The sequence below is a fragment of the Equus przewalskii genome, chromosome 3, assembly GCF_037783145.1.
Source record: "Equus przewalskii isolate Varuska chromosome 3, EquPr2, whole genome shotgun sequence".
NCBI classification, from domain to species: Eukaryota; Metazoa; Chordata; class Mammalia; order Perissodactyla; family Equidae; genus Equus; species Equus przewalskii.
In genome coordinates, this window is record NC_091833.1 from 22,752,019 (window position 1) to 22,778,725 (window position 26,707).

Sequence of the window (26,707 nt, forward strand, 5' to 3'; positions counted from 1 at the left end):
CAAGATCTCAAGGCTCAGAGGACTGTTTGTTTTATCTCTGTCATATCACCCTTCCCTGCAAGTGGAAGTAGGAATAATTTGACCTTTCTTGCTTCCTCGGTCTTATTACATGTATGTCTAACTAAGATCTGACATTTTGCTTTACTTCACGATGTACAAAAGAGGGTGTTTAAGAGCCAGCCCTGATGGCCTAGCAGTTAAAGTTTGGCGCAGTCTGCTTGGCAGCTGGGGTTCAGTTCCCAGGCGTGGAACCACACTGTTCGTTTGTTAGTAGCCATGCTGTGGTGGTGGCTCACACAGCAGAACTAGAAGGATTTACAACTAAGATATACAACTGTGTACTGGGGCTTTGGGGAGAAAAAAAGAGAGAGAGAGGAAGATTGGCAACAGATGTTAGCGCAGGGTGAATCTGTCCCAGCAAAAAAAAAAAAAAAAAAAGATGTTTAACTAGGAATGTTTTATTAAGATTTTCCTACTATTATTTTACATTTGATTTTTTCCAGTCACATCTTTGTGATAAAGTCATGTGTGATAAAATCATGTGGGTAATTTCAGAAGAGTGGAAAGAAGCAGGCTGTGAAAATGGAAGAATGCCAGTCTGGGAGTCAGGAAGTATGAGTTGTAGTTCTGCTTTGTCCAATAGGGTAGCCACTGGCCATGCATGGCTGTTTACATTTAAATTATTAAAGATAAAATAAAAATTTAAAATCCAGTTCCTCAGTCGCACTACTCGTATTTCAGATGTTCAATAGCCACATCTGGCTACTATAATGGACAGTGCAGATTTTAGAACATTTCCATCACTGTAGAATGTTCTGTTTGACAACTCTAATGTAGTCCATGGTGTGACACTCATTCTTTGACGCTGGGCAAATTCCTTTCTTCAGGGTTTCTTAACCTCAGCACTGTTGACATTTTGGGACAGATAATTCTTGGTTGTGGTGGGCTGTCCTGTGCATTGTAGGGTTTTTAGCAGCATCCTTGGTCTGTATCCACTAGATACTAGTAGCATTCCATCAGTTCTAACAACCAAAACTGTCTTCAGACGTTGTCAAACGTCCTCTGGGGAGCGCAAAATCAGCGTATCGAGAACCACTGCCTTAACTGCTTCGGGTTTTAGTTTTCTCCTCAACTGAGGGGTTGACTGAACTTTGCTAGGAGGACCCTCGCGTTCAGCTCTAACATTCAATATGTCCAAAACCATCTAGCTTCTCTCATCAAGCACTACTTTCTTGACTGCTTTCTTTTGATACTGCTGCTTTTTTATACCCTGGCTCTCACTAATGCTGGCAAGTCTTACTGATGGGCATCACTGTACGGTGTAGGAGACCCAGAGCTGATGTACAGATGTGGCTCCATGTCCGTGGGTTTTACTGGCTTTGAAGCTACATTGACACCCAGTTTTGTCCATCCCCCACTCTGTTTCTCAGTAATGTCTGGTTTTATCATAGCTTGAGTCATCTGTTGAGTCCTTTAACAGAGGTATTCATCTCAGCATTATTGCTGCCTCCAGCACCACCTGTGTAAGTGCTCTCACTCTGCAGGCTGTTCTGTAAGGGTTGGTTTTCAATGAGATTCGTTTTGTATTCAACATGCCCTTGGTTTGTGAAAGTCAGAGAAACCCCCTGGGACCTTAACTGAACTATGAATTCCTTAAGAGCAGAGACCCTGTTTTATGTATCCTCAGCACTTAGCACAGTGCCTGCCAGCATTTGACAGTTGGTGTCTAAATGAATGAATGACCATACATTTTCGAGGGAAAATAACATTGCAGTCTAAGAACTCTGCTACTCAAAAGTGTAGCCCACAGACCAGCAGCATCAGGATCACCCAGTAGCTTGTTAGAAAGAAATTCTCCAGCCTCACTGCAGACCTATGGATCAGAATCTGCATTTTAACAAGATGCCTAGGTGATTTGTGTGTACCTTAAAGTTTGAGAAGTGTTGGCCTGAAGGACCCTACAGTTTCTAGCCTTCTTCAGCCATATTTGGAATGAGGAGTGCCCAGTTTGATATGTTCCTCAGAGTATGTGTTTCACAAATTGTTCAGGGACAAATAGTGACTTAGTCATCTGTGCTTCACCAGAGAGCTTTCTGGTGTCTCTGCATATAGGGACCTAATCCTGTTGGATCAGGGCCACACCCTTCTGACCTCATTTAACCTTAATTACTTCCTTAGAGGCCCTGTCTCCTGTAAAAAAACAAAACTGAATACATCTTAAAGGTCTTATTGGCCTTATTGAACAATTCATGAATCAGGCAGCATCCGAAGAGAAATAGAAAGAGGCTCCAAAAAAGTGTACAAAATGAAAGACTTTTTTATGCAGAAAGCAGGTGGGAGAAGGAAGGTATTAGCAAAGAGTAGATTGTTTCGAACAAGGTCACCTTCCTTTGGGGGGGTGGCAAGGTTCTCTCAGGCAGACTACCTCACTAGGTAATTCCTGACCAGGTAATTCCAGATTGACTGGTTTAAGATTCTACTCCTGGGAGAGGCTGAAACTGTAATTAAGACACATATTAAGTCTCGGTTTAGTGACATGGGCTGAGCACAAGTAACTCCATTTTGGGCCTGTTGTCTCTTTTTTTAACACTTCAAGTATAGTGACAGTGGGGTTTGGGACTTCACCATATGAATTTGCTGGGAGGACACAATTCAGTCCATTACAGTGATCATAATAAAAAAAACTGATCATGTGTAAAGTGCTGTCTGCCCGATTTGGGGGAGGAGGGCAGTGAAACCTCCCTTGGGCCATTGTGTGCCCCTCATCTCATATACTTTCCATGGCTGCCCTATGAACCAGGTAGTGTTACCCCACTTCACAGATGAGGAGCCAGAAGCTCCTTGAGGTTACATAATCTTCCCAAGCTTTCACTGCTAGAGCTGGATAAAAACCCAGGTTCTTCTGTCTCAAAAGGCTTCTTCCCTACCCAAAAGGGGGACATATATTTAATAAAAGAAATTTCGTACTTGAACATCTCCATGGTGGTTTTAACTGCCACTTTCAGTTTTCCAGAGCCCATCTGTTCAGGTGACAGAGCCAGTACTGCAAATGGTGTTCCAATGAGGGATTAAAATTCCTAATAAGAGGAGGGTGTTTTATCTTGATGACAGGCCTCTCAGACTCTAAAAATGCAGAGAGTTGGATGCTTGGCTCAACTGGAGGACCTGTGGCCTCTAGAATCTCAAGACCAGGCTGTGTCGAGTGACTAGGATCTCATGGCTAAATGTGGGAGCCTGTGTGTACAGTCCTGGAGGGCTTTTTCCCCCACAGCCTCACTCCAACATGTCCCCACAATTTTCTAAAAGATATGGCACTTTAGGCTAAAATTTTAGAATGGGTGTTTCAGGTTCCGTGGGCTCTCAATTTCAGGGGCTGTAGTCACTGATCAGACCTGATGAAAAGGTTGGTAAGACCCCAGGCTCTGCTCGCCAGGAGAATCTAGTGGGGGGAGAAATGCCAACAGGCAGTCTGATAAATGTGGTCGATGCTCGCTCTGCCGGGGGTAATGTGCCCCACAGCGGGCACCACGGTAGCAGAGCCTCACACTGCAGCTGGCAAAGACAGTGCACTTCATGGTAACCAGTGCTGGGCTCAGTGCCAAGTTTCCAGTGTTCCTATACTTTGAGTCCCAAAAGTCAGAAAACGTGGGTACCCAAGCCACGCCCGCTGAGAACACCAAATCCCAAGGGAGGGCTTCTTGGATTTGAGCTCCTGGATACAATGATGCGGCACATAATGACCTTTCCATCAACAACAGACCACATATATGACAGTGGTCCCATAAGGTTAGTATCATATAGCTGAGGTGTGTAGTAGCCTATGCCATCTAGGTTGTGTAAATACACTCTGTGATGGTCCCACAACGACAAAATCGCCTAATGACACATTTCTCAGAATGTATCCCTTTCCTTAAGGGAGGCATGATGGTAATGCGTCCTTGCCTGCTAGGGAAATCCAGGTGGGAGGGAGCAGGGATCCCTGGCACTCTGTGAACTGTTGCATTTGACCTGGCTCTTTGGAGCCTGCCACCTCTGTGAGGAGACACTTTATTAACAAGTGGCTTACAGCGATTTTTGGAGTTTGGGTCAGAATTCCACCCAGCTCTGCTCTTTATTAGCAGTGAGACCCTCAGCAAATTGCTTGATCCAGGGGTCACAGACTGGCAGCCAGGGTCTCTGTCCTGCCAGAAGACCCATTTGGGTTGGCCTGGATTGCAGGATATCTTAAGTTGAGAAATTTTGCAGTGAAATTCGGGTTTCTGGCTTCTGTTAAGGAATTGGAAGGTGTGGCTCTGTGGGGCCCACATTCCCACAGAGCAGATCAGGGACGACCTGGGGGCCTCCCCCGTCCCACAGGCCAGGACATGGGCTCCCCAGTTTGTCTCCTGTGTTGGCATGTTCCCCACAGCCTGTCTTACCTCCCGTGGCGTTCTCACTTATACCTCCAGCCTGGCCCCCATAAGCATCTGAGTTTAACACCTCTGGTTTAACCTCTCTGCCTCGGTTTCCTCATCTTAAAAATAAATGCACCTTGAAAACATCACACTAGGTGAAAGAAGCCAGTTACAGAAGGCCTTGTATGGTATGATTTCATTTGTATGAAATATCTAGAATGGGCGAATCCATAGAGACAGAAAGTAAACTAGTGACTGCTTAGGGATTAGGGGAGACAGTTGGGCTACAGTTGGGAGTGACTACTAATGGGTACAGGGTTTCTTTTTAGGATGATAAAAATGTTCTAGAGGCCGGCCCCATGGCCGAGTGGTTAAGTTCGCGTGCTCCGCTTTGGCAGTTCAGGGTTTCGCTGGTTGGGATCTTGGGCGCGGACATGGCACCGCTTGTCAGGCCGTGCTGAGGTGGCATCCCACATGCCACAACCAGAGGCACTCACAACTAGAATATACAACTATGTACTGGGGGGCTTTGGGGAGAAGGAAAAAAAAAGAAGATTGGCAACAGATCTTAGCGCACGTGCCAATCTTTAAGAAAAAATGTTCTAAAATTGGTTGTGGTGTTGATTGCACAACTTAGTGAACCTACTAAAAACCACTAAATTGCATGTATTAAAAGAATGAATTTATGGTGTGTGAATTATATCTCAATTTAAAAATACAAGAATGCCTGTAGTGGTTGGTAACAGTGTAAGAAAAGCACTCATTAAGTGGTCACAGTTATTGTCACCTGAGATCCAAACGTGCCTCCTGCTGTCTCTGACCCGTTTTCTCCTTTAGAGTTTCTCCACTGATTGTGTCCAGTGGATGCACAGGATATTTTGTCAGTTAACCCTTAGGCCTTATCACAAGGTCTTTGGCCCTTCTTCAGAGGCACATGTTCCACTTTTCCCGTTCAGTTACTGGAGACTCATGAGCAAGTAGAAACCAAATTACTTAAATGCTCAGCAAAGCAGATGGAGATGTTTACCCAGATTCTCTGTGGGAAATTGCTGCCCGGATATGCCGTCTGAGGACAGCATGTTACATAGAGAACTGGGACGGATAATTGGACTTGCCAGGGAAAAAAAAGGCAGCAGCCCAAGTCCACGCTGAAAGTTTTACAACACAGGAATAAACGCAGCTCTGCATTTATCTTTCTGTCCTTTTTGGAGCCAGGAGCATTGCAGATTCTCAGTCAACATTTGGTGAGTGAACATGATCTTGTGTGGTGTATGTAAGATCACAGATTGTCTCTCTGATTCTGACTTTGCACTAATACTGTTAGATGAGCTTGTGCAATGCAGAGCACATTGCATATATTATTTAATTCTCTAAAAATGTTGTAAGTCATTGAAATGATTAGCCCCACCTTACGGCCAAGGATATCTCCTCTGAAGACGTGGGAATATGAGTACAGTGGCTGAAACCTCTGCCACCTCCTGGCTGGGACATTTGGACATCACCCTATGAAATGGGATTGGGGTTAAATGAAATAATAAATGTAAAGTGCCTGGCACCCAGGAGGCATCCAGCAGGTGGTAGCTGTGATATTTGAGGAGGGGGATAGTATAACATAATGGATAAGATTTTAGACCTTAGAGTCAGAAAAACCTAGGTTTGATTTCGGCACATGCATCTATAAGTTATGTGACCTTGTGTGTTTCTTAACATCTACGAGCCTCAGTTTCCCCATCCGTAAAATGGGTATTATTATAGCTAATTTGGTTGGTTGTTTTCAGGTTTAGATCAGATAATGTGTGTGAAGCATGCAGCGCATTTCATGGCACAGTAATTGCTCAGCAAATGGTTACTTACTTCCTGCTTACACAGTAGAAAACCAGTTCTAGAGTTCCATTTCAAAACATCTCAAGTACACAGCTCATCTGTGCTCCCTGTGTGGTGGAGGCATGCTTCGGGGATGTCTGACCACTGAACGGTGTGGGGAAATGTATGCAGAAAGCTGCATTTCACTCGGGACCGCAGTTCTGCAGGAGGGGTGTGCCCTCCGTAACTGGGTGTGTTCACTTTGCAGTTGATGTAGTTTAAGAGAATGGAGAGAGGAACTGGTGTAGGGGTGAAAAGGCATGGGCTTGGGGGTGAGTCAGGGGCTCAGGTCCTCTGTGACCTTGGGAAAGGGGCTTGGTTTCCCTGAGGCTCTATTTCAAATCTAGAAGATGAGACAATAATAGCTACAGAAGAGGTTGTTCCGAGGAATAGCTGAAGTACTAAGCGTGGAGTGTGCGCTTAGGAAGTGCTGGGCTCACGAGTCCTGGCACGGCCTGTGATTATCATTGTGCTGTGTTACAGAAGGGTCCAGTGAGGGGCTGTGCTGTGTTGCTGAGACAGTGCCCCCAGGGTGCCCCCCTCTTTTGGCTGGTGACAGTTCCAAACGCATCCTACCCTGTCTGTGGCTCCTCCCATTATTGAGGGGGTAGTCGGTGTGGCACTTTGTGATGTTGGGAGCGGTGTCACAAGCTTGGAGTTGGCCAGCATTGGGGTTTGTGCCTTCTGGGGAATGGGGTTTCTCCCATCCTGTGACACCTCTGACCAGTTGAGAATGGAGGCTCTGGGCAACCTCTGGAGGACACTTCGTCAGCCATGGTTTTCAGCACTTTTTAGAGGAAACTAAGCAGAAGCAGGTTCTCTTCCCTAGTACGTAGAACAGTAATGATGCCTGTGACCTCTACATCAGTGAAGGTCCCAGAGATTTGTGATCATGAGAGTTTCTGGGCCACATATTAACTTCAAAACTAGTTCAGTTTCAGATCTCCCACCTGTAGCTTACTACCTGTAGATGAAAGGGAAGACAGTGTGGTCCTTTGAAGAGAGACTAGGCTGGAACTGGGGGTGCCTGGATTTTTAACTTCACTTACTCTGCCTCCCTTTGTAGTTGCGTTTTTGTCTCTGCACGTCCCCTGTGAAGTAGAGAGGCCAAGTCCTGTTGACGGGGGCTATTTTGGAGCCCCTGGAGAGAGGTTAGAGCTCTCCGTCACCCCTCCGCAGGTGCCCTGGGCTCTTCTCAGTGTGCATTTTAGGATCCCAGGAATGGTGCCCTTTGCGCTACTAACTTGAATTACAACACTAAGGGCTTAGGACTGTGTGAATGTAATACTGATTAATCTAACAGGTTAGGTTTGGATTAGCAAACCACCCCTGTCACCGATAGAGCAGCACCAGGCTTCACTCGGGTTTGCCCTGCAATTTGTGCGGTCCTTCGGCCCTGCCCGCCTTCACACATCCAATCCCCAGGCAGATGTTGACCGATTCCCCACTTATTGTATGCAGAGCACTAGGCTCAGAGACCGGGCTGGCACTAGAGATGCAGAGAATTGTGGCACCAGTCTGTCCTCAAGGACCGCATCAAGGTGCTATGGACATAGAACTGTACACATGACAAGGAGCCGGTGACGTTCATCAGTGCATTGCTGAGTACAGAATGTGGGTCCTTGAAGCCTTCAGTGTTCAGGGGAGGAGTGATCCCTTCCTGGGATGACCAGGAAAAGCGGGGGGTTGGATTGGAGCTGCCCTTTGAAGGCAGGATAGGATGTGGAGCATTTGCTTTCCTGGAGAGTGGGGCAGACAGGAAGTGTGGAAGGAGTGGAGTGAGCAGCGCCCAGTAAGAAGGCCTGTCTGGCTGGAATGGGAAGGTATGCTGGGCACCCAGGCAGGAAGATTGGAGAGATCAGCCTGGCCCTGCTTTGGCCACCCCAAGTGCCAAGGTAAGGAGTGTGGGCTTGATTCGTGGCACAGCTCTTGCTGCTGTGTCCCAGAGGTTGACCCACAGGGCCAGGCCCAGGGCTGTCCAATCTGATGTTCTCATGGTTTCCAGAGCCTGGGGGTTCCGGGGCCTCAGGACTTGAATGGGCCATCATTTTTGTAGTGGCCTGGGGTGCCCTGAGTTGAGCCCTGGTAGGATTTGGGATGGGGTAGGCCTTCCAGCTGGCGTAGAGCAAATGAGAAAGGTGCTGCTGGGCCTGCAAAGTCAGGGGAGTGCTGAACACAAGTGTCCTTTTTGCCTATCTCCCTTCAGGAGACCCTGCTACTTTTGCAGCTGTTACCCCGACATTAGAGCCCCATTCCTCAGGCTCTCTCACCATTCAGTCTCTGTGAGCCTTTGTGGTCTTCAGAGCCCCCAACACGCCATTCAAATCCATACCGCCCACCACTGCAGGTTTCTCTGCATGGTCCTTACTGGTGCCAGAATTAAAGAACGGTTCCTTTGCCATGCACATGACTGGGAGCAGCTTCTCCAGCCCTGTCGCCTGCCTCTCCTCTACCTGTGTCCTTTGCTCTGCCAAACCAAGTGCCTCTCCTTCCCCTGAGCCTTTGTTCATGCTTTTCCCTCTGGGCTGCCTCATCCTGAGCAGCTCCAGAACAGACACCTACTCACCCTTCAGATCCCCTCTCAAGCGCTGACCCTCGTGAAGCCGCTCCTGATTGCCTCCCTGCCAAAGATGCTAGTCGTGCTCTTTCTTGCCTGTCCCCTCCTCGCCTTGCGCTCTTCTCACCAGGTTTTTTTCTCTGCTTTGCGCGAAAATGCTTGTGTACTCTTATTTCCTCTCTGCCTAACCCCAGCAGGCAGCCTCTCAGGGGCAGGGAATGCTTCCTGTATGCTGGCTCTAGGACGGGGAAGAGTGCCCTTTCCAGTTGCTCAGGGCTGTTTGTGACCTGAAACAAGGAGACGGGAGAGGAGGTGGTTGCAGGATGGCCTGTGCTGCTGGTAGGGCTGGATCTTCTTTGGATTCCCTGCCAAAGGCTCATGGATGTCCTCGCTCCCACTGCTGCTCTAACTTGTACCAAGCAGACACATGGCCTGGCTTCCCCGGGAGTGCTGTCAGCAGCCGGAGTCCCCAGGCAGGCTGTCTGCGCACGAGCTGGAGGCATGGCTGCTTTCCACAGCTTTGGTGATCCCCTCAAGAACAAGTAGGCACAGGTTCTAGATCTTTGTGAAGTTTAAGAAACTGAGTATTTTTCATCAAAGATATTTAAAACTCAAGCTAGAAACAAATCATTTTCAGTTGTCAGACTGTATTCACAAATTCTTTAGGCAATGTGAAATCTCAAATCCAATCTCTTAGGATTAAAAAAAGTTTGTGGCTGCATTGGCCGGGAATCGAACCCGGGCCTCCCGCGTGGCAGGCGAGAATTCTACCACTGAACCACCAATGCTCCAGCTGTCAGCAGCTGTGTGAGCACCTCCTTTTAACCCAGTCCTGAGCCTCCTTGTATATATGCTGATTCACAAAGTATAAGGCCAGGCTCTGATGCTGCCACATCAGCACAGCTGCAAGAACAGAAAGCTTAGACTCCAGAGCAGGAGGGAGAAGGGAGGAGGCAGAAGGTGTGTGTGAAGTTGATTTGCCTGCAGACCTCAGGAGAAAAACTAGAGCTCAAGTCCTTCCTGCTCAGTAGCAAAAAGTACATTGAGACTTTGTTCTAAGGTTTCACCCCAGCTTCCTGCTGGAGACAGGCCAAGGCTGAGGGGTGCAGCAGGGGTCCCCTCACTGGCAAAGGGCATGAAGAAGGCCTTGTTCCCAACAGCCAGTGGTGCCAGAACCCAGCTGCCGTTCATGCACTCACTAAGCAGGAAAATGGGATTAGAGACTCCCAGCACCCTCAGCAGCTGGGGCCGGGATTGGTTGAGGAGACTGGCTCCTCCAGCAGATCTCTGTGTGAGGAAACCTGCCAGGAAAAGGCAAAAGGACAGCGCTGCATTGGCCGGGAATCGAACCCGGGCCTCCCGCGTGGCAGGCGAGAATTCTACCACTGAACCACCAATGCTCCAGCTGTTCCGTGACACATCTGCAGGGCTTTTCTCAAGGGGCTGTGTCTGTGACTACTCAGAGAGAGCTCTGGCAGATCACTGGACCTCACCTGGCTGGTTTGTCCAGTTTGGGAAACCAGATGGGTTTATATAGAACCATCTTTGCTGGGCTTTATTATGCCATTTTGGGAGTGGGGGCCTATGGAACTGGCATCGAGCTTCCACCCAGAGGCCCTTGGTTCATCCATAGCCCTCAGCCCCCTGCGGTGAGCTTGATGGAATCTCACGCTATAAAGATCAAAGAAGCACCTCACAGGCCATTTGTGCAGCCCCTTCCTGGAATACCCATCTTTGCTCCCACCTCCGCCAGCACAGGAGCCAGGCCTGTGTTGCTCATCTGTGCACGCAGTGCCTGGCACAGAATAGGTGCCCCATATGGCTTGCTCTCTTAAATCTTTATCAAACCCTGTCTACCCCCCATGGAACAACTGTTTTGCAAGAGTGGTCATTGTCTCATAGCACAGCACATTTATTTTTGAACAGCTCTAATTACTACCAGGTTCCTGATACTGAGCTGGAACCACATAGACTAATTGATACCTTTTGGACTTGACCATCCTTAAAATTCTTTAAGCCAACTTGAGACCCTCATTTATACAACAGGTGAGCAGTGTACCTGCCATAATGGAGACAAAGCGATTAAACAGTGAGTCCAGGCAGCTGCTTTGAAAAGCCCGTAATCTGTAGACCGCCCTTATCACAGCTTCAACCGCTACACTGGTACCTGTTCCCATGCCTGGATGCTGGGACAGTCTCCCCCTCCTCATCCATCTCACAGCTTCTTAAGACAGTCTTTCACCAGGCTCTTCAAAACCATAAGATGCCTCCCTGTTACCCATGATATGAGATCCACTCTCCCAAATCTGAGATGCCGTAATGGCCGTAGCCCACCCGTCCTGGTTGATCTCCCACCGCCACTGTTCTCAGGGCCCCAGACTAGTTTGGCTAGTTCCTCCTTCTTGCGTTTGCCCACACATTTCCTGCTGCCTGGAATGCCTGTTTCTGTCTCCCTCCCTGCCTCCTTCAGGGTCCAGCTCAAATCCCACTTCCAGGAAGACGTCCCTGATGCTCAGGCTGCAGCTCCCCATCAGCTATCTGGGTCACTCCTATGGGTCACATATTTTCCTATGTGAGGCTTCTCACCATGGAGATGCTATGAGCTTGTGAAGGGCAGGGTGTCTTGGCCCCTGTGCCCACTGGGCTCTGAAAACAGGGAGTGGTCCCCGATGAACCGGGCCTCCCCCTGCTCCCCTGCACTTTGGCAGGGCCTGCTTTGGGAGCATCCCCCCAGGGTGACCACGTGCACGCCTTCCCATGAAAGCAGCCTCCCTCAGACCTCCCTTCTCCCTGTTAGACACTCCCCAGGTAGACACCTCAGAGGCAGAGGCGTCTCTGCCCTTCCTTCCCTCTCCCATATTGCATGGGCTCCTAATGCTTTTCTGTTTAATTTAAAGCTCTCCCCCCACTCTTTCCCACTGCCTCAGCCATATTTCAGGCCGTCCTTCCTGACCCTGATAATTGTGGTGTTCTCCTGTGGGGATTTTTCAGTCTCCTGTGAAACCAGCCCCCTGGCAGGCTGCCACCAGAGGTACCTAATTAACACATAGATCTGAGAGTGTCACCCCATTGCTAGAAAACTTTCACCAGATCATCTTTTCCTTTAATTGTCCCTAGGCACTCCCACACGCCAGCTCCTCGTCCTTCTCTGAATATCCCGAGTCTTTTCAGAGCTCCTTGCCTTTAGCCAGGCTCTTCCTAGTGCCTGAGATGCCCTGCCTTCCTTTTCCTTACCTAGAAAATGCCTGCTCATGTTTTTAAGATCTGACCCAAATGGCATCTCCCAGTCAACCCAAGGAGATTAGCCCATGGCATTTTTCTTGCTTCTGTGGTATCACTTGTGCCTGGTTGCTACAATTGTTTGTTTGTGTGTGGATCTTGCCCATTTGCCTGGGGCCCGATTCAGCAGCATCCCTGGAAGTAATGATACAGACACAGAGAACCTCTTGGGTACACAAATGGAGGATTGAGCCAGTGTTGAATAAAGACAGTTGATCATTGAGGTTTTTGGCCCCCAACAAGGTGTTCATTTGCGTTCTCTTGGATTTCTAGAAGTGAGATAGCTCCACTGTTCCTCATTCCATTCTACACAAAGGGAAACTGAGACCCAGAACAGAGAAATGGCCCTTACCACCACCTCCCAGTCAGCAGCGGAACTGGGAAAGGCCTGCCCTGAGGTACCTGACTGCTTCCTCTTTCTAAACAGATCACCTCCCTCCCTCATCCCAGCCCCTGGAGCCAGCAACAGAGGTAGCCCGATTCCACTGGTCCTGCAGCTCCTCTCTCCTCTCTCTCCAGGCTGGTCCGGGAGTTCGTGGCCCAGAACAACACCGTGCAAATCAAGCATGTGATCCAGACCCTGTCTCAGGAGTTTGCCCTGTCTCAGCACCCCCACAGCCGGAAGGGGGGCCTCATTGGCCTGGCCGCCTGCTCCATTGCACTGGGCAAGGTGGGCCTTTCTCATGGAAGGACAGACACGCCAACGATGGTCCTCACTCTGACCCCCAAGACCCAGCATGGCGTAGCAGACTTGTGTTTTATGGCCATTCTCGCCACACCTAAGACCAGCAAGGCTGGCTTTGTGGCCTTGCAGACTTGTTCCCTGGCGTGGCCCCTATCCTGGGAGGCTGCAAAGGGTCTTTAAGCCCAGCCCTCATGCAAAGCCTGTGGATCCCCACAGGAGCTGGGGTGTTGGTGGCACTATGGGCTGGGGCCTGGGGCCTGACCTGTTCTGAGCTGCTTCTCCTCCTGCCCCATCGCAGGACTCAGGACTCTACCTGAAGGAGTTGATCGAGCCAGTGCTGACCTGCTTCAATGACGCTGACAGCAGGCTGCGCTACTACGCCTGCGAGGCTCTCTACAACATCGTCAAGGTGGCCCGAGGCGCCGTGCTGCCCCACTTCAACGTGCTCTTTGACGGGCTGAGTAAGGTGACCGCTCCTCATTCTAGCTGGCTGAGCTTCTGAGACCTTGAGTGCTTGGGTCCTTTTTCCCAGATGCATGCGGAGCAGATAAGCACATGGCTGCCAGGGACACTTGTTACCTGTTCAGTCTAATAATAATTTTTTTAATGGGCTTGTATTTACATTTTTTCCCATTTCTCTGTTTATTTTTATTGCATTTTATGAAAGTATCAGTCCACCACAAATTGAAAGGAAAAAAATGATCGTTTGAAAAGCACTAACCTCCCTTATAGAAGTAAAGCTGGTGAGTCCATAGAACAGGCTGTATTTCCCCTGCGGGGAAAGCATAGCTCATAAGTTCTAGAAAAAGCTCTCCTTAGAAAGGCTTTGGAGTCCCTAATACCCTCCCGAAGGCCTCTCTTGCTTCCTAGAGTTCCCCTCCTAGGCCCTGCTGACTGCCACAGTCATTTCTAGAGTATCAGTCTGGCAGCTGCGCTGTCCCTTCCTCCAGGAGTGGAGAGAGGACGCAGTCTTCTCGGATTGGAAACACCTGAGAAAGGTCAACAGCAGGCAACCCCCCAACCAGTGGCAGCGGATCCTGGAGGTCACTGAGCAGAACAAGGACATCTACTGTGTCTCGGTCCTTACCCGGGTTCCATTTTGCCCACCCCCACCTCTCCACCTTTATTCCATCTCTTCACTGAAAGTGGTGCCCCTCCCATGTTCCAGGCTGCACCAGGCCTTGACCGTGGGATTTCAGTAGATTCCTTGTCTTGTGTATTGACTGTGACCATCTCTCTCTGTCTGTGCCTCTTGCAGTTGGCTGCTGACCCAGACCCCAATGTGAAAAGTGGATCTGAGCTCCTAGACCGCCTCTTAAAGGTATTTATACTTGGTCCCCACTTACATTTTTATAATCTATTTCTTCTATCTGTCTGTACAGCTTATAAATTCTATCACTGGGGACACTCTTCCTAATTTTTTGAAATTTTTTAATTTATATACAGTAAAATTGACTCTTTGGTGTACAGTTCTACAACAAGTGCATAGAGTTGTCACCAGCACAATCAAAATGCAGAACTGTTCTGTCACCCGTAAACATCGCCTCATGCCAGCCCCAGCCAGGGCAAAGGAGTCTATCACTTCCCACACCACGCTGCCCTCAACAATAGTGGCTGGTTATGCTAAGCTCCCCGGGGCGTTCGCTCCAGACCACAGAGATTTTGCCATTTGATTAGTTCTCTTAACTTTGACTCCTGCTCTAAATCCATCGTTTTGCTTGTCCTTTGGCCTATGAGAGGAGGGATGCTCTGGGGACCTCTCCTGGCGTGGGCTCTGCCGTTTTCCTCTGTGGCTGCCTGACCCTTGGTGCCAGCCCTGGGCCAGTAATTCAACCAAATCAGGCAGCCACTGGCCTCTGGCTCTCAGAAGCTCACATGCCTTTGATCCACAGGACATTGTGACGGAAAGCAACAGGTTTGACCTGGTGGGCTTCATCCCCTTGTTGCGGGAGAGGATTTACTCCAACAACCAGTACGCCCGGCAGTTCCTCATCTCTTGGGTAAGGTCCAGCCCCTTGGCACCATTTCTTCAGCCGTGATGAGCCTGTAGGTTAGTAAAGTCTGCTCTCTGGCACACCCTGGGCAGTTCCTGTGGCTAGAGAGAAGCCTTGTTGTTATCCCTCTAAGAGCCAGTGACATCAGATAGTCTGAAAACACGTTTATTCAGCTCTGCTCCTAAAGCCCATCATATTTGCCCCTGAGGGGGATACTGTTCTTTCCTTGTCCCAGGAAACACCCTGATTTCTCTTTGAAGCCAATAGTTCTGCTTCAGCAGTCACCCCTCTTCTAGCCTTGTCTGTCCTCGCCTGTGCATTCCCTTCTCCCTGTGGCATCTCAACTTCCCTGGAGTTAAATTACTGTTCCGCTGCACAGTTAACAAAAACAATAGCTGCCAGCGCCTCTCTCCACGTGGGACACCTGCAGTGCTGTGAAATGCTGCCTCTGCAGAGCCCGCTTCTCACTGCCCAGTCCCAGAGGGTTGGTGAGGAAGAAACAAAGAGTCTTGGGTTGGTGTAACTTTCCCTCCTGGTTTCTTCCCCTGCGTCAGATCCTGGTTCTAGAGTCCGTGCCAGATATTAACCTGCTGGATTATTTGCCGGAGATCCTGGATGGACTCTTCCAGATCCTGGGTGACAATGGCAAAGAAATTCGGAAAATGTGAGTAGGGGGAGGAGGCAGGCAGCTGCTGCCAGCCAGAGACCCGCAGTACACACACCACCCCCCCTACACCCAACAGACAGGCAGCAGCAGGAGAATGAGAAGTTCACTGTCTCCTTCCTGGCTCATGTGCTTCCTTCCTTCTTTGAGGAGTTGAGAGCTCATCAACCCCCAGCCTCTGAAAAATGTCCATCTGACTCCCTCTAGGTGACCAGCCCAGAGCAGAAATGGGTCCTGGCGGAGGCTCCTCCAGCCCTGGCTGTCATATGCTATTTCCCTTCTCTTTTTCTTATTGGTAGGTGTGAGGTGGTCCTTGGAGAATTCTTGAAAGAAATTAAGAAGAACCCCTCCAGTGTTAAGTTTGCTGAGATGGCCAACATTCTGGTGATCCATTGCCAGACCACGGGTGAGTGTGTGAAGGCCCCATGGCCACCTCCACCTCCTCAGAAGCACCTTTCTCTCTCGCTGTCTCAGAAAGAGTCCTGGAAGGAGTGTGAAGCAGTGCATCCCTGGATCCTAGAGCAGTGGAGTAGTGGGTCTCTATCAACATGGAGGCCCTTCCACTTGGTCTGATCCTAGAGGGGAGTAAAATCTGGCGACCTTCTTGCTGGCAATCTTGGCATTAGCACTATGAATTGAAATGCTTGGAGGGTGGAGCTTGTGTATCCATTAACTTCTGTTGAATGTCAAACTTTCGCAAAACGTACTTGCTTAACACAACAGTCACTGTTACTGGTCATGAGTCTACAGGTCAGCTGGGTGGTTCTTCTCACCTGAGCCGGGTATGGCTGAACTATCCTGCACCTACAGTCAACTGGGGAGTCAGCTTAGGCAAGGTGGTCTAGGATGGTCTTGCTCATGTCTGGCAGTTGGCCGGCTATCACCTGGGGCAACAGGGACAGTTGGTCTGTGTGTCCCATCGTTCAGCAGCCTAGCCTAGGTGCATTCATGTGGCATCAGTGAGGTCCCAAGAGACATAGTAGAAGTGAGTAAGGGCTTTTGAGGCCTACACTGAAGCAGGCACACCATCACTTCTGCCCCTTCTGTTGGCCAATGTAGCAAGGCCTGTCGAAGCTCAAGGAGCAGGGGAATGAACTCCATCCCTTGATGAGAGGAGCTGCAGAGCCCCATTATGAAGGGCATGGACACAAGGAGGAGTGGAGAATCGTGGTGGTTCTTACAATCTAACACAAGATTGTTGTTCCTTTCCAAACTGGTACTGTATGCACGTTGGGAAGGCAAAAAGCAAAGGTAAGAGAGTATTTGTGAAGATAGAAGCAGTGTAGGCCCTTGGATCCCACCCGGTCCTCCAGTCCCATGCTGTGGGAGGGAGCACTCCAGCTGTTCATGCTGACCCTCCTGGAACCCACCAATTGCTCTTCCAGATGACCTGATCCAGCTGACAGCTATGTGCTGGATGCGGGAGTTCATCCAGCTGGCCGGCCGGGTGATGCTGCCCTACTCCTCTGGGATCCTGACCGCCGTCTTGCCCTGCCTGGCCTACGATGACCGCAAGAAAAGTATCCTTCACTCTAGAGAGAGGAAACGAGCAGCCCCGAACAGGCCTGTGAAGTTATGGGACCTGGAGTAGGGGGGTGGGGATTCCCTTAGGATCCATCACACCTCCCCATAGTCCTTGGAATTGAGGGAGCAGGAGGCAGAGCTGAACTTGGGACTGGGAGACCCAGGGCAGCACCAGAGCAAATGCCACTGTCCCCAAACCTCACCTGATTACTTACAGATCTGGAGCAACTCTCCTGGGTCCCACGGTTCCAACCCCCTGAGCTCACACTGCCCCACGTTGGGTGGGGGAAATCCTGTCAGAGGGAGGTCCGCTAGGACGTGGGGACATCTCTCACAGGGACACCAGCGTGGCAAGGAGAACAGGGCCTTGGTTCAGACTGCCTGTCTGTCCACTAACATACTTCTGGGGAGGACTGAGCCCCTGCCCAGTGCCAGTGACCTCGGGTTTAGGAAGACCCCCAGGTGGGGCTGCTCCTTACATCAGTGGACTCAGGCATCAAGGAGGTGGCCAACGTGTGCAACCAGAGCCTCATGAAGCTAGTCACCCCTGAGGACGATGAGCCCGATGAGCTGAAGCCAGTGGTGCTGAGGCAGGCAGAACCCAACCCTGACGACTCCCTGGTAAAGCAGGAGGGGACAGTCAGTGGTGAGTAGGCTCTGCCTCCTGCCCCTCACCTCCCAGGGAGGGGCCCAGGGAACCAAAGGTCATAGGACTTGACGTGGGGCCTCACTGAACCATCCGGGGCTGCTTTCCGTATGTTAATTCTCAATTCTAGTAACAACCCAGTGAGCTAGGAACTGCTATTATCCCCATTCCGCAGGTGGCACAGGGAAGATAAGTAACCCGACCAGGATCTGGCAGCTCCTAAGTGACAGAGCTGGGATTTGAACCCTGGCAGTCTGCCTCCAGAACCCATGCTCTTAACCCTTACTTCCTCAAAGACCATTAAGCCTTTCCTTAATCTTGTTCTGGCTTCAGCTACAGGAAGTAGTTGTTTTTAATGTAGGAATGTTTGGAGCATGGCAGGAGTACAGGCTGCAGGGTTCATTTGAACGTTAGCCACAGACATCCAGCCACCCAGAAGCTGCTGCCTTTACTGTGCCCATCATTCTCAGGGCGCGAGGGTTAGGGAAGCTCTAGCTGCAGTTTACTCAGTCCTTGGGAATTTTGCTCCCAAAATCAATGTCATAAAAAATGAAATGCTCTCCTTCCAGACTCCTCTAACGTTGGTGTCTTGTTTATCTATAACAAGAAGAAAACCACTTTTATGTTGATTGGAATCTGGAGTTTGGCTCTAAATGTTGTCAAGAACTCTGATTTTTTTTTTTCTTTTATCTCTTGGGCCTCTATCCTCACTGAGAGGTCACTGATCGGCTTTGGGGTGATGTTCTTCTTTGCGGGATCAACCAGAGAGTAACTGATGCAAAAACTACTCAAATCTTGAAGGCTAACAGACTAAATTCTGGAATCTGCTCCTGGGAGCCAAAAGAATTTCTAAAACTTTTGCTCTCATTGCTGCTCTTGGTCTTCTCTTTTGAACATCTGAGCAGAATGTCACGCACAGGTCCCACGGGCCTCCTGCATGGGTTGGGCTGGTAGGATCAGGCAGCATTCCATCCTAGACAGTCTCATAGGTCAGGTTACAGCTGTACCATCGCCACTGTGAGCCAGAGCAGTAAAAACAGCTGGAAGCAGAACGTTGCTCAGCTGGAGCATTGGTGGTTCAGTGGTAGAATTCTCGCCTGCCACGCGGGAGGCCCGGGTTCGATTCCCGGCCAATGCAGCAGCTGAAAGCTTTTTGACAGCTCCTTGAAAAGAAAACTTGGCAAGATAAGTAAGTGTGGGCCTCCTAAGGCAGGAACTTTCTTCCTGGGAGAAACTAGAAGATTCTCAGGGCTAGACATATTTTGTCAACTTTCACTGATGTATGAGTATTTTATCTTCTCATTTTTTTGATTTTCATTTTAGAAAACTTGGAAAGTAGAGAAAAATATAAAGAAGCAAGATTATCCCCATCAAGAGGCAATGAATATTATAATTTTGGCATATATTTTCCATTATATATACATATATATATTTGAGATCATATGTATAAAGATATATATATATATATATATATATATGATCTACTTATATAATTCCATATATTTCCTTTTTTGTTTGGATAATAGATTTTATTGATTTTTATTTTGTTTTGCTTTGTTTTGCTTTTGGCTTGACAAGTCACAGCAAGCAGAACTTTTGAATATTTTATACTGACTTGAAAAGTTAGTGCTTCTTAATCCATAGAGTCATAAAGTAGAATAATGGTTGCATAGCCGAAGGGGAAGAAGTGATTAGGACTGACTGCTAATAGATGCCTGGCGTCTTTTGGGGGTGATGGAAATGTTCTGGAATTAAATAGTGATGTTTTCATAACTTTGTGGCTGTACAAAAAATCACCCATTGCACACTTTAAAAAGGTGAACTTTGTGTTAAGGGATGTTGTTACATGAACTATATATCAATTTTTTTTTAAAAAAGTTAGTGCCTCTTCCCCTACAGTGGAACCTGGCAGCCCGTGCCCCACCCTTTCTGCTTATGTGGCAGCAAGTCAAGCTGTCTGGAAAGGAACCGCTGCTTTCTGTGGCTCATGGCAGCAGCTAAAAACCTTCTGCCAGCTGGAGCATTGGTGGTTCAGTGGTAGAATTCTCGCCTGCCACGCGGGAGGCCCGGGTTCGATTCCCGGCCAATGCAGCTTATTTCACATTTTAGGTGGTTTTCCTAAACATTCTTGAAAGAACTCGCTGCTCAGGAGACTCTTATCTTACACCAGGATACATTCAGGCAGCTTGGCTCTGGATTTTACTGCCTCATAAACAGCATTTCAGCAGTTGCAGAACTCACATTATGGTAGTTCCCAGAGATGGGAACAGCTAATTTGGGGGCTGCACATCCGCTCCAGACCCACTCAGTTTGTAATGAACCACTACTTTACAAAGATGCCAGAAGAAGGTCCCAGCAAGCGAAAAGAGCAATGATTTAGCTAGTCAGTCAACGGGTTCATTCCAGCCTCTCCCGCGTACTCTTATTATTCTGCTCCACTCCTCCACCCAGCTCCACCTGGCAAAGGCAAGAACCTCCTGCCTGGTCTCTCTCCCAACTCGGTCTGTGTTTCTGCATCCCACAGCACAGCATGTTCTTCACTGCACACCTCCAGGCAAGGCCCACAGTGAGGCTTGTCCACCAGACCCTCTGTGCGTGAACGTATTCTCGCACACATGCTTCTCCCTCACCTCTCACCACGGTGCTCTGGTCAGGGCAGGCCCTCGTTTGTGACACGCTGCTCCCAGCCCCTCTCCACTTGCTCTGGTTCCCCTTCAGCCCTGCCAGTTGCCTGGGGCAGGGGGGGTTTTCACAGCGCAGTGTCCTTTCTCTGACTCTGAGCTCCTATGGCACTCGATGTGTCCTCCCTGATCCCCTCTATGACATTCCCTGATTGTCTCAGGTGTCCTGGCCTAGATTCTGGGGTCAGAATCACCTGCCTATGAGTCCTGGCTCTGCCGACTTCATATCTATTGCCCTTGGACAGGCTGCTTGGGCTTTCTAAGCTCAGATTCCTTATTTGTTAAATAGGGCAGCAATAATAATACTGAACCTACAGTGTGGTTGTGAGTTTCAAAGGAGATTTTTGCATTTACAGCCCTTAGTACATGGCCCAGGCCAAACACTCTCAATAATAGCTGCTTTGGTGTCAAGTTGTTTTAATGGGTTTGTATAATATATCCACCTACTTAGCAAGGTTCTCAGGGGCAGGGCTTTTGCTCCCTGGATCTTTATCATCACATTGCCCAGGTGGTAATGGGCCCCTAGTTGGGGTCAGGGATGGAAGTTCATGTACGAGTGAGGAGCAGAGCTACCAATAGGGTTTCCACTGGAGGGCTGGTGACCTCCCTTGGTGAACATGTAATGGGATCCATCCGTTTGCAAAGCTTCGATGAGACTGGGTGTGTCAGCACCTTCTGTGGACACTCAGATGCAGTTGAATCAGACCCAGGACTTGCCTGCAAAGAGCTCAGGGACAGATCCACAGATGAGTAATCATGTGACGCTGTGGTCACACAGGACTGGGGCACCAGGAGGTTGTTGGAACTGGATCTTTTCTTTCTCCTTAGCTTCCACTCCCCCAGCCCTACTCCCATTTTTTGCTCTGATTATAAAGGAAACACACGTTCCCTGTAGAGATTTTGGAAAAAACAGAGACATTCCTACTGGGAGAAGGCAGAGGGTAAACAAGTTAAATACATTGTCTGGCAGATACGTTTGGCAGCATGCATTAAAAGCCTTCAAAGTTTAAGAATTTACCCTTAGGAAATGAATATAGATGTAGGTAAGGTTTTTCGTTTTAAGCACCTAACAAATGTTAGCTCATTTATTGTCATAACAATCCTATGGTGTTAGCACTGCACTTACCCCATTAGACAGGTGAGGAAATGGAGGCACAGTCAACTAATCTGCCCAGGGTCGCATAACTAGTCAGTAGGGGAGTGAGGGCTCAGACTTGGCCCACGGGCTCCAGAGTCTATGCTCATAGCACTGTTTACACTATGATTCTTTGAAGAGGGAATTAATACAAAAGGGCAACCACAGATCTCAGCTTGACTGGGAATTGGAGAACTGCAAAGTAAAACCATGTGTCATTTTTACTCATCAACGTGGCAAACATTTAGGGGATAACTAATATCCCTGGTGAGGCTTTGGGGAGATGGCTGCTCCTCTGTTCTTGAAATGCATATATATTGGTAGAATCTTCCTAAAGGTCAACTTGGCAATATCTATTGAAGTGTCAAATATCTGGTCCTTCCACTCGGCAGCCCCCCTTTACCTAGGATCCTGGAGAAATGCTTGCACTCGTGTATAAGGAAGCATGGGAGAGATGTAAGAGTGAAAATTAGAAAACAGTCGAAACTAAGTTGAAGCCAATTTCCAACATCACATCATTTCATCTATAAATGTGTGTGATTCTAAAAGCCAAGAGGGAGGGAGGCCTCCAGGGGCATGGAGTCCCAGCTGCTGTTCCCAGCTGGCCTGCTCAGGCTTCCCCACATGTCCTCCCCTTTCCCCAGGCCTGTTCCAGCGACATGGGGCTGCTCAGCAGGCCCAGCCTGCAGCCACAGCTCCTCCTGCCTGCTCCGAACTGTGCCCAGTCCCCTAAAGGGCCTCTAGGACTGAGGGGACAGGCGGCGGCTCAGAGCTTTTCTCTTCAAAGTGGAAATCCAGGCCCCCTTTACTGGAGAGAAAAAGGTCCATGGTCCACAGGGAACAGCACTGCTTTAAGACATAATAGGAAGTGAAAAAAGCAAGTTTCAGAAAATTTACTATGATCCCATTTTTGTCTATAAAACAAAGAGTAGGATTAGCAAAAGACAGAGGAGGGTACTTGCCGAAGGGTAAAGTGGTTACCTACGTGAAGTCAAATTGAAGACTAAGGAGAGGCGGGCTTGGCTTTGTTTTATTTGAAATTTTTAGAATGAGAATATGTTTTACTTGTATAACTTAAAGTTTTTAACAAGCCAAAGCTGGTACCATTTGAACAACAATTTATTAATGGTAGTTTTAAATATCCATAGGTCCATAATGATATAAGTAGTTGGATGGATGGATGGATGGATGGATGGATGAAATAGGTAGGTAGGTAGGTAGGTAGGTAGGTAGGTAGACAGACAGACAGACAGATAGATAGATAGATAGGTAGGTAAGTTGAAAGACAAATGGTTGAGAAGGGACAGCAATGCCTGTAAAAGGATTCCAGTTAGTAAATGTAGAAGGAAAGAGCAAACTAGAAAATCACCATTAGGCAGACTCCACAGTAATAATTGTTGTAGGCAACATCCACCGATGGCTGCTAAAATCAGTGGGGGAGTGTTTGAGGAAAAAGCTAGATATCTGTCTAGTCTCAAGTATCTCCCCTGAGATATTTTTTAATTACCAAAGAAAATCACTTTACAGGGGAGAAACCCAGCAGATGCCACCGTAATCGATGATGAGGTGAACACTCCCGGTAACAAGACCAATAGATAGCATGTACCCCGATGTTATGCACCGAAAAAGTGCACCACTTCTGTGGCATTCTTCCAGAAATGCCAGAGGCTAATCGCAAGGAAACATGAGGCCACCCCAACTCAAGAGACATTCTACAAAGTAACTGACCAGGGCTTCCAAAGTATCGAGTTCACGAAAGATACAGAAAGACTGAGGAACTGTGATGAATTGAAGGGGACTAAGGAGACAGGACAACTAAATGCAGTGTGGGGTCGCAGATTCCATCCTGGAACAAAGGACGTGAGTGGAAAAACCGATGAAATTCAGATTAGGTCTGTAGTTAAGTTAATAGTGTGATGTCAGTGCCACTTTCCTGGTTTGATAATTGAACTATGGGTCTGAATGATGTTAACATTAGAGGCAGCTGGGTGAAGGGTATACAGAGAATTCTGTTACTATTTTTGCAACTTTTCTGTAAATCTAAAGTTCTTTCAAAATAAAAGATTTTTTTTTAATTTAAGAAAATAGCCATTACACCCTGTCTACTCTAACCCTCTAACTCTAACAACGTCTAATCTACTTTCTATCTCTATAGATTTGCCTGTTCTAGGCATTTCCTATAAATGGAATCATACAATGTGTGGTCCTTTGTGACTAGTTTCTTTCCCTTAGCGTAATGTTTTCAAGGTTGATCCATGTTGTAGTGTGTATCAGTACTTCCTTCCTTTTTATTGCCAAATAATAGTTCATTGAATGGCTATAACACATTTTGTTTATCCATTCATCAGTTGATAGACATTTGGATTGTTGCCACGTTTTGACTATTGTATATAGTCACAAGCTGCTATGAACATGGTATACAAGTTTTGGTGTGGACGTAAGTGTTCATTTCTCTTGGGTATATACCTAGGAGTGGAATCACATGGTAACTGTGTTTAGCCTTTTGCAGAATTTCCAGACTGTTTTCCAAAGCAACTGTACCATTTTACTTTCCCACCAGCAGTGTCTAAAGATTCCAGTTTGTCCACATCCTTGCCACCGCTTGTTATCATCATCCATCTCTTTTATTTTAGCTATCCAGGGGATGTGAAATGGTATCGCATTGCAGTTTCAATTTGCATTTCCCTGATAGCTAATCATGTTGATTATCTGAGAAGTCATTTTTAGCACCTGTTGCCCTTGGGCCAACAGTTTGTCTTAGATTTCCCAGAGGTGTTCAGCACTATTGTCCCTCTCCTTGTGAGATCCCTCTGCCTGAAAACCTGCAAGCATGGGTCTATCCCCAAAGCTTTGGGGCGTAAGTGGCTCCAGGGCCACATTCCTTTTCAAGAACCAGAATCAAGGCCAGAATCAAGGTAGGGGGCAGAGGGGAGGGCTAGAGAATCAGTGTGTCCTTATAACAGAGATCTTGTTCATTCAAAAGACCCTAACAGCCTTTAGCATGATGCCTTGTTCCTCTTACTCTCCCCAGGAGGCCCCAGTGGTTCTTGTGACTCCAGCTTCAGTAGTGGCATCAGTGTCTTCACTCCAGCCAGGTAAGTGGTTTGTTCCAGTCAGAAGTGTTTGTGGAAAGCGAGCAACCTGTATCTTTCCTGGATGCAGGAGACTACAGCGAAGACCCGAGGCATACTCTGCTTAGGGCCACTGAAGTGCCAGAGGGAATCTGAAGGACACTGAGCAAGCCCAACTCACCCAGTTCTGATGGACAGATAGCCTTTTGAGAGGTATCAGAAGCTGTTGGAGGTCAGTAAATACAAGTTGTGAAAGTATAACTATTGCATGGTGACCACAGGGAGACACTTGGAGATGCCTTTGCCCAGCACCTTCTGCTTATCAGGATTCGGTGGGGCTGACAAGGCTGACAGGGGGAAAGCTGTTCAAGGACAGTGTGGAGCACAGGCAGGATTGAGTCTGAGCACAGACGGGGAGCAGGAGCTGTCCTCCCCAGGCGCCCAGGTCAGCTGTAATAGTGCAGCCTTCCACGAGGGGGCAGTGCAGGCCAAGCAGCAAGATCATTCCCTTCCTTGCCATCCCCCTCCATACTCCCTGCCCAGTGATGGCATTCCCGTGGGGAGGGAATTATCACCATTCTGTGTCTGTCTGAGCCCCTTGGACTTGACCCATCTTGATTTTCTCTGGGCAGAATTGGCACCACTGGGGCTAGAATGGATGATGGTTCTCCTCCCGGGGTTCTTCCCTCCAAACTTGACATTGTGCTTGGGCCCCGGGGAACCAGTCACTCATGAAGCAAAAATATGCATTCAGCCCCGAGAGGCTCTTTCTCCCCAGACCCTTAGGGTCTTTCCTCCTTTTATGTCATTTTTTAATTTATTCTTATTTCCAAGGACCCCGTGCATGTCTTCAAAGTATGCAAGTACGGTTATAAATATGGACTATTCATAGGACCTCTCCCAGATTGTTCGAGCAAGCCAGTATTTGTTCATTCGTTTTCAGTTGGGTTTTACTGGTGTTTAAATCCCATGGGTCAGTAGTAGTGTCTCTATTTTAGGACTGAGGAGGGACAGGACATCAGCGGGCTGCTGTGAAGATAACAGACTTAGGAGGGACTCTGGTGGGTGCAGACTGGCTGGGGGCCACAGCAGCCATCCCAGGAAGAAGGGATAGAGGCTGAGACTGAAGAGCTGGCAGACTGGAGAAAGTTGGATAGATTTGAGATCTGTTTTGAAGGGAGAATTGACAGGATTTACTGATGGTGTAACAGAGTAAGAGGAGAGAAATGAGAGAAAGAATAACTTCTAGATTTTGGGCTTGAGCCAAATCAGGAAATCCTGGTACTTTTCCTAAGCTAGGGTGACAGGAGGAACAGGTGTGTGAGTGGGCCCGGCAAGAGCTCTGGTCCAGGTGGCTCTGAGCATCCCCAGGAGCAGTTGAGGAGGCAGGTTTGGATTCAGGAACTCGGAGGAGAGGACTAGACAGAGGTGCAGGGGGACGGTGTGTCCTGCAGAGGAGCTCCGCTTTTGTTCTGAAGGCCATGGGAACCAGCGTTACAAGTAGGAGTGAGGGGGCAGACGTGTGATTTAGAAGACCCTCTGGCAGCCCCGGGGAGGATAGCTGAGGGAGGAGGACAAAACTGGCAGCAGAAAGGCCTGTTGCAGACTTGTCACTGTCATGTAGGCTATAGGGCATTGTCCTGCTCCACAGGGTGGCAGTGGGAGGTGGGGGAGATCTAGGAGGAGGCAGAGATGGGACCGACTGGAGGGGGCACAACTCCTCGCTGCTCGGCTCGGAAAGCTGTGGGGTGGCTGGCCAGGGCGTGCCTCAGGGAGGCCTCCATTCTTGTGCTGAGGCCGGGAGCTGCCCGATGGAGCCAGGGCTCTGATTTATACCCGTCGTTCAGGAGCCCATGCTGAATCCTACCTGTTTAAAATTAAAAAACCAAACAAGAACAGATTGTCTAGTGCTTTCTCTCTCCTGTGAGCAGAGGTTTCCTCGTGCAGCTGCCAGTCTGAGTCACTAGCTGTGCCAGAGAGGAGGGTGGCCTTCAGAGTCGTGAAGCCTGGGCCAGGGTACCTGGACACCCCATCCCCCCCCGACGCGCACTGGAGATGGCAGCTGAGGACAGTAGGGTGGGGTGCCTGCTTCCTCCAGTTGGTGCTGACTGAGCTTGGGCAAGATGGCATCTTCCAGGGTCACCAAGAAACGGAACCCACCCTCCAGTTTTCTGGGTGTACTATTTGCCCAGGGCACTGCCTGCTGTTGCCGGT

General features: G+C 48.7%; 1 protein-coding gene and 4 non-coding genes across 7 annotated transcripts in view; 3 read left to right on the top strand and 2 right to left on the bottom strand.

Annotated features, from left to right (window-relative positions):
* The window catches only part of VAC14 (VAC14 component of PIKFYVE complex), a 104,413-nt gene that overhangs the window by 968 nt on the left and 76,738 nt on the right, over positions 1-26,707 (top strand). For 2 of the 3 annotated variants that reach the window (XM_070612310.1, XM_070612309.1), the window contains exons 2-10: positions 12,613-12,763; positions 13,077-13,244; positions 14,037-14,099; positions 14,671-14,778; positions 15,327-15,436; positions 15,736-15,842; positions 16,822-16,956; positions 17,454-17,606; positions 24,454-24,517. In XM_070612310.1, coding sequence (XP_070468411.1) covers positions 12,613-12,763; positions 13,077-13,244; positions 14,037-14,099; positions 14,671-14,778; positions 15,327-15,436; positions 15,736-15,842; positions 16,822-16,956; positions 17,454-17,606; positions 24,454-24,517 — 1,059 coding nt within the window. Of the gene's footprint in view, positions 1-12,366; positions 12,492-12,612; positions 12,764-13,076; positions 13,245-14,036; positions 14,100-14,670; positions 14,779-15,326; positions 15,437-15,735; positions 15,843-16,821; positions 16,957-17,453; positions 17,607-24,453; positions 24,518-26,707 lie in introns of all 3 variants that reach the window. The other variant, XM_070612311.1, reaches the window with a different exon arrangement.
* TRNAG-GCC (transfer RNA glycine (anticodon GCC)) lies at positions 9,532-9,602 on the bottom strand. Its single transcript has one exon. It is a non-coding gene; the product is annotated as a tRNA-Gly (tRNA).
* On the bottom strand, positions 10,144-10,214 carry TRNAG-GCC (transfer RNA glycine (anticodon GCC)). The gene has a single exon. It is a non-coding gene; the product is annotated as a tRNA-Gly (tRNA).
* Positions 18,674-18,744, top strand: TRNAG-GCC (transfer RNA glycine (anticodon GCC)). The gene has a single exon. It is a non-coding gene; the product is annotated as a tRNA-Gly (tRNA).
* On the top strand, positions 19,627-19,697 carry TRNAG-GCC (transfer RNA glycine (anticodon GCC)). Its single transcript has one exon. It is a non-coding gene; the product is annotated as a tRNA-Gly (tRNA).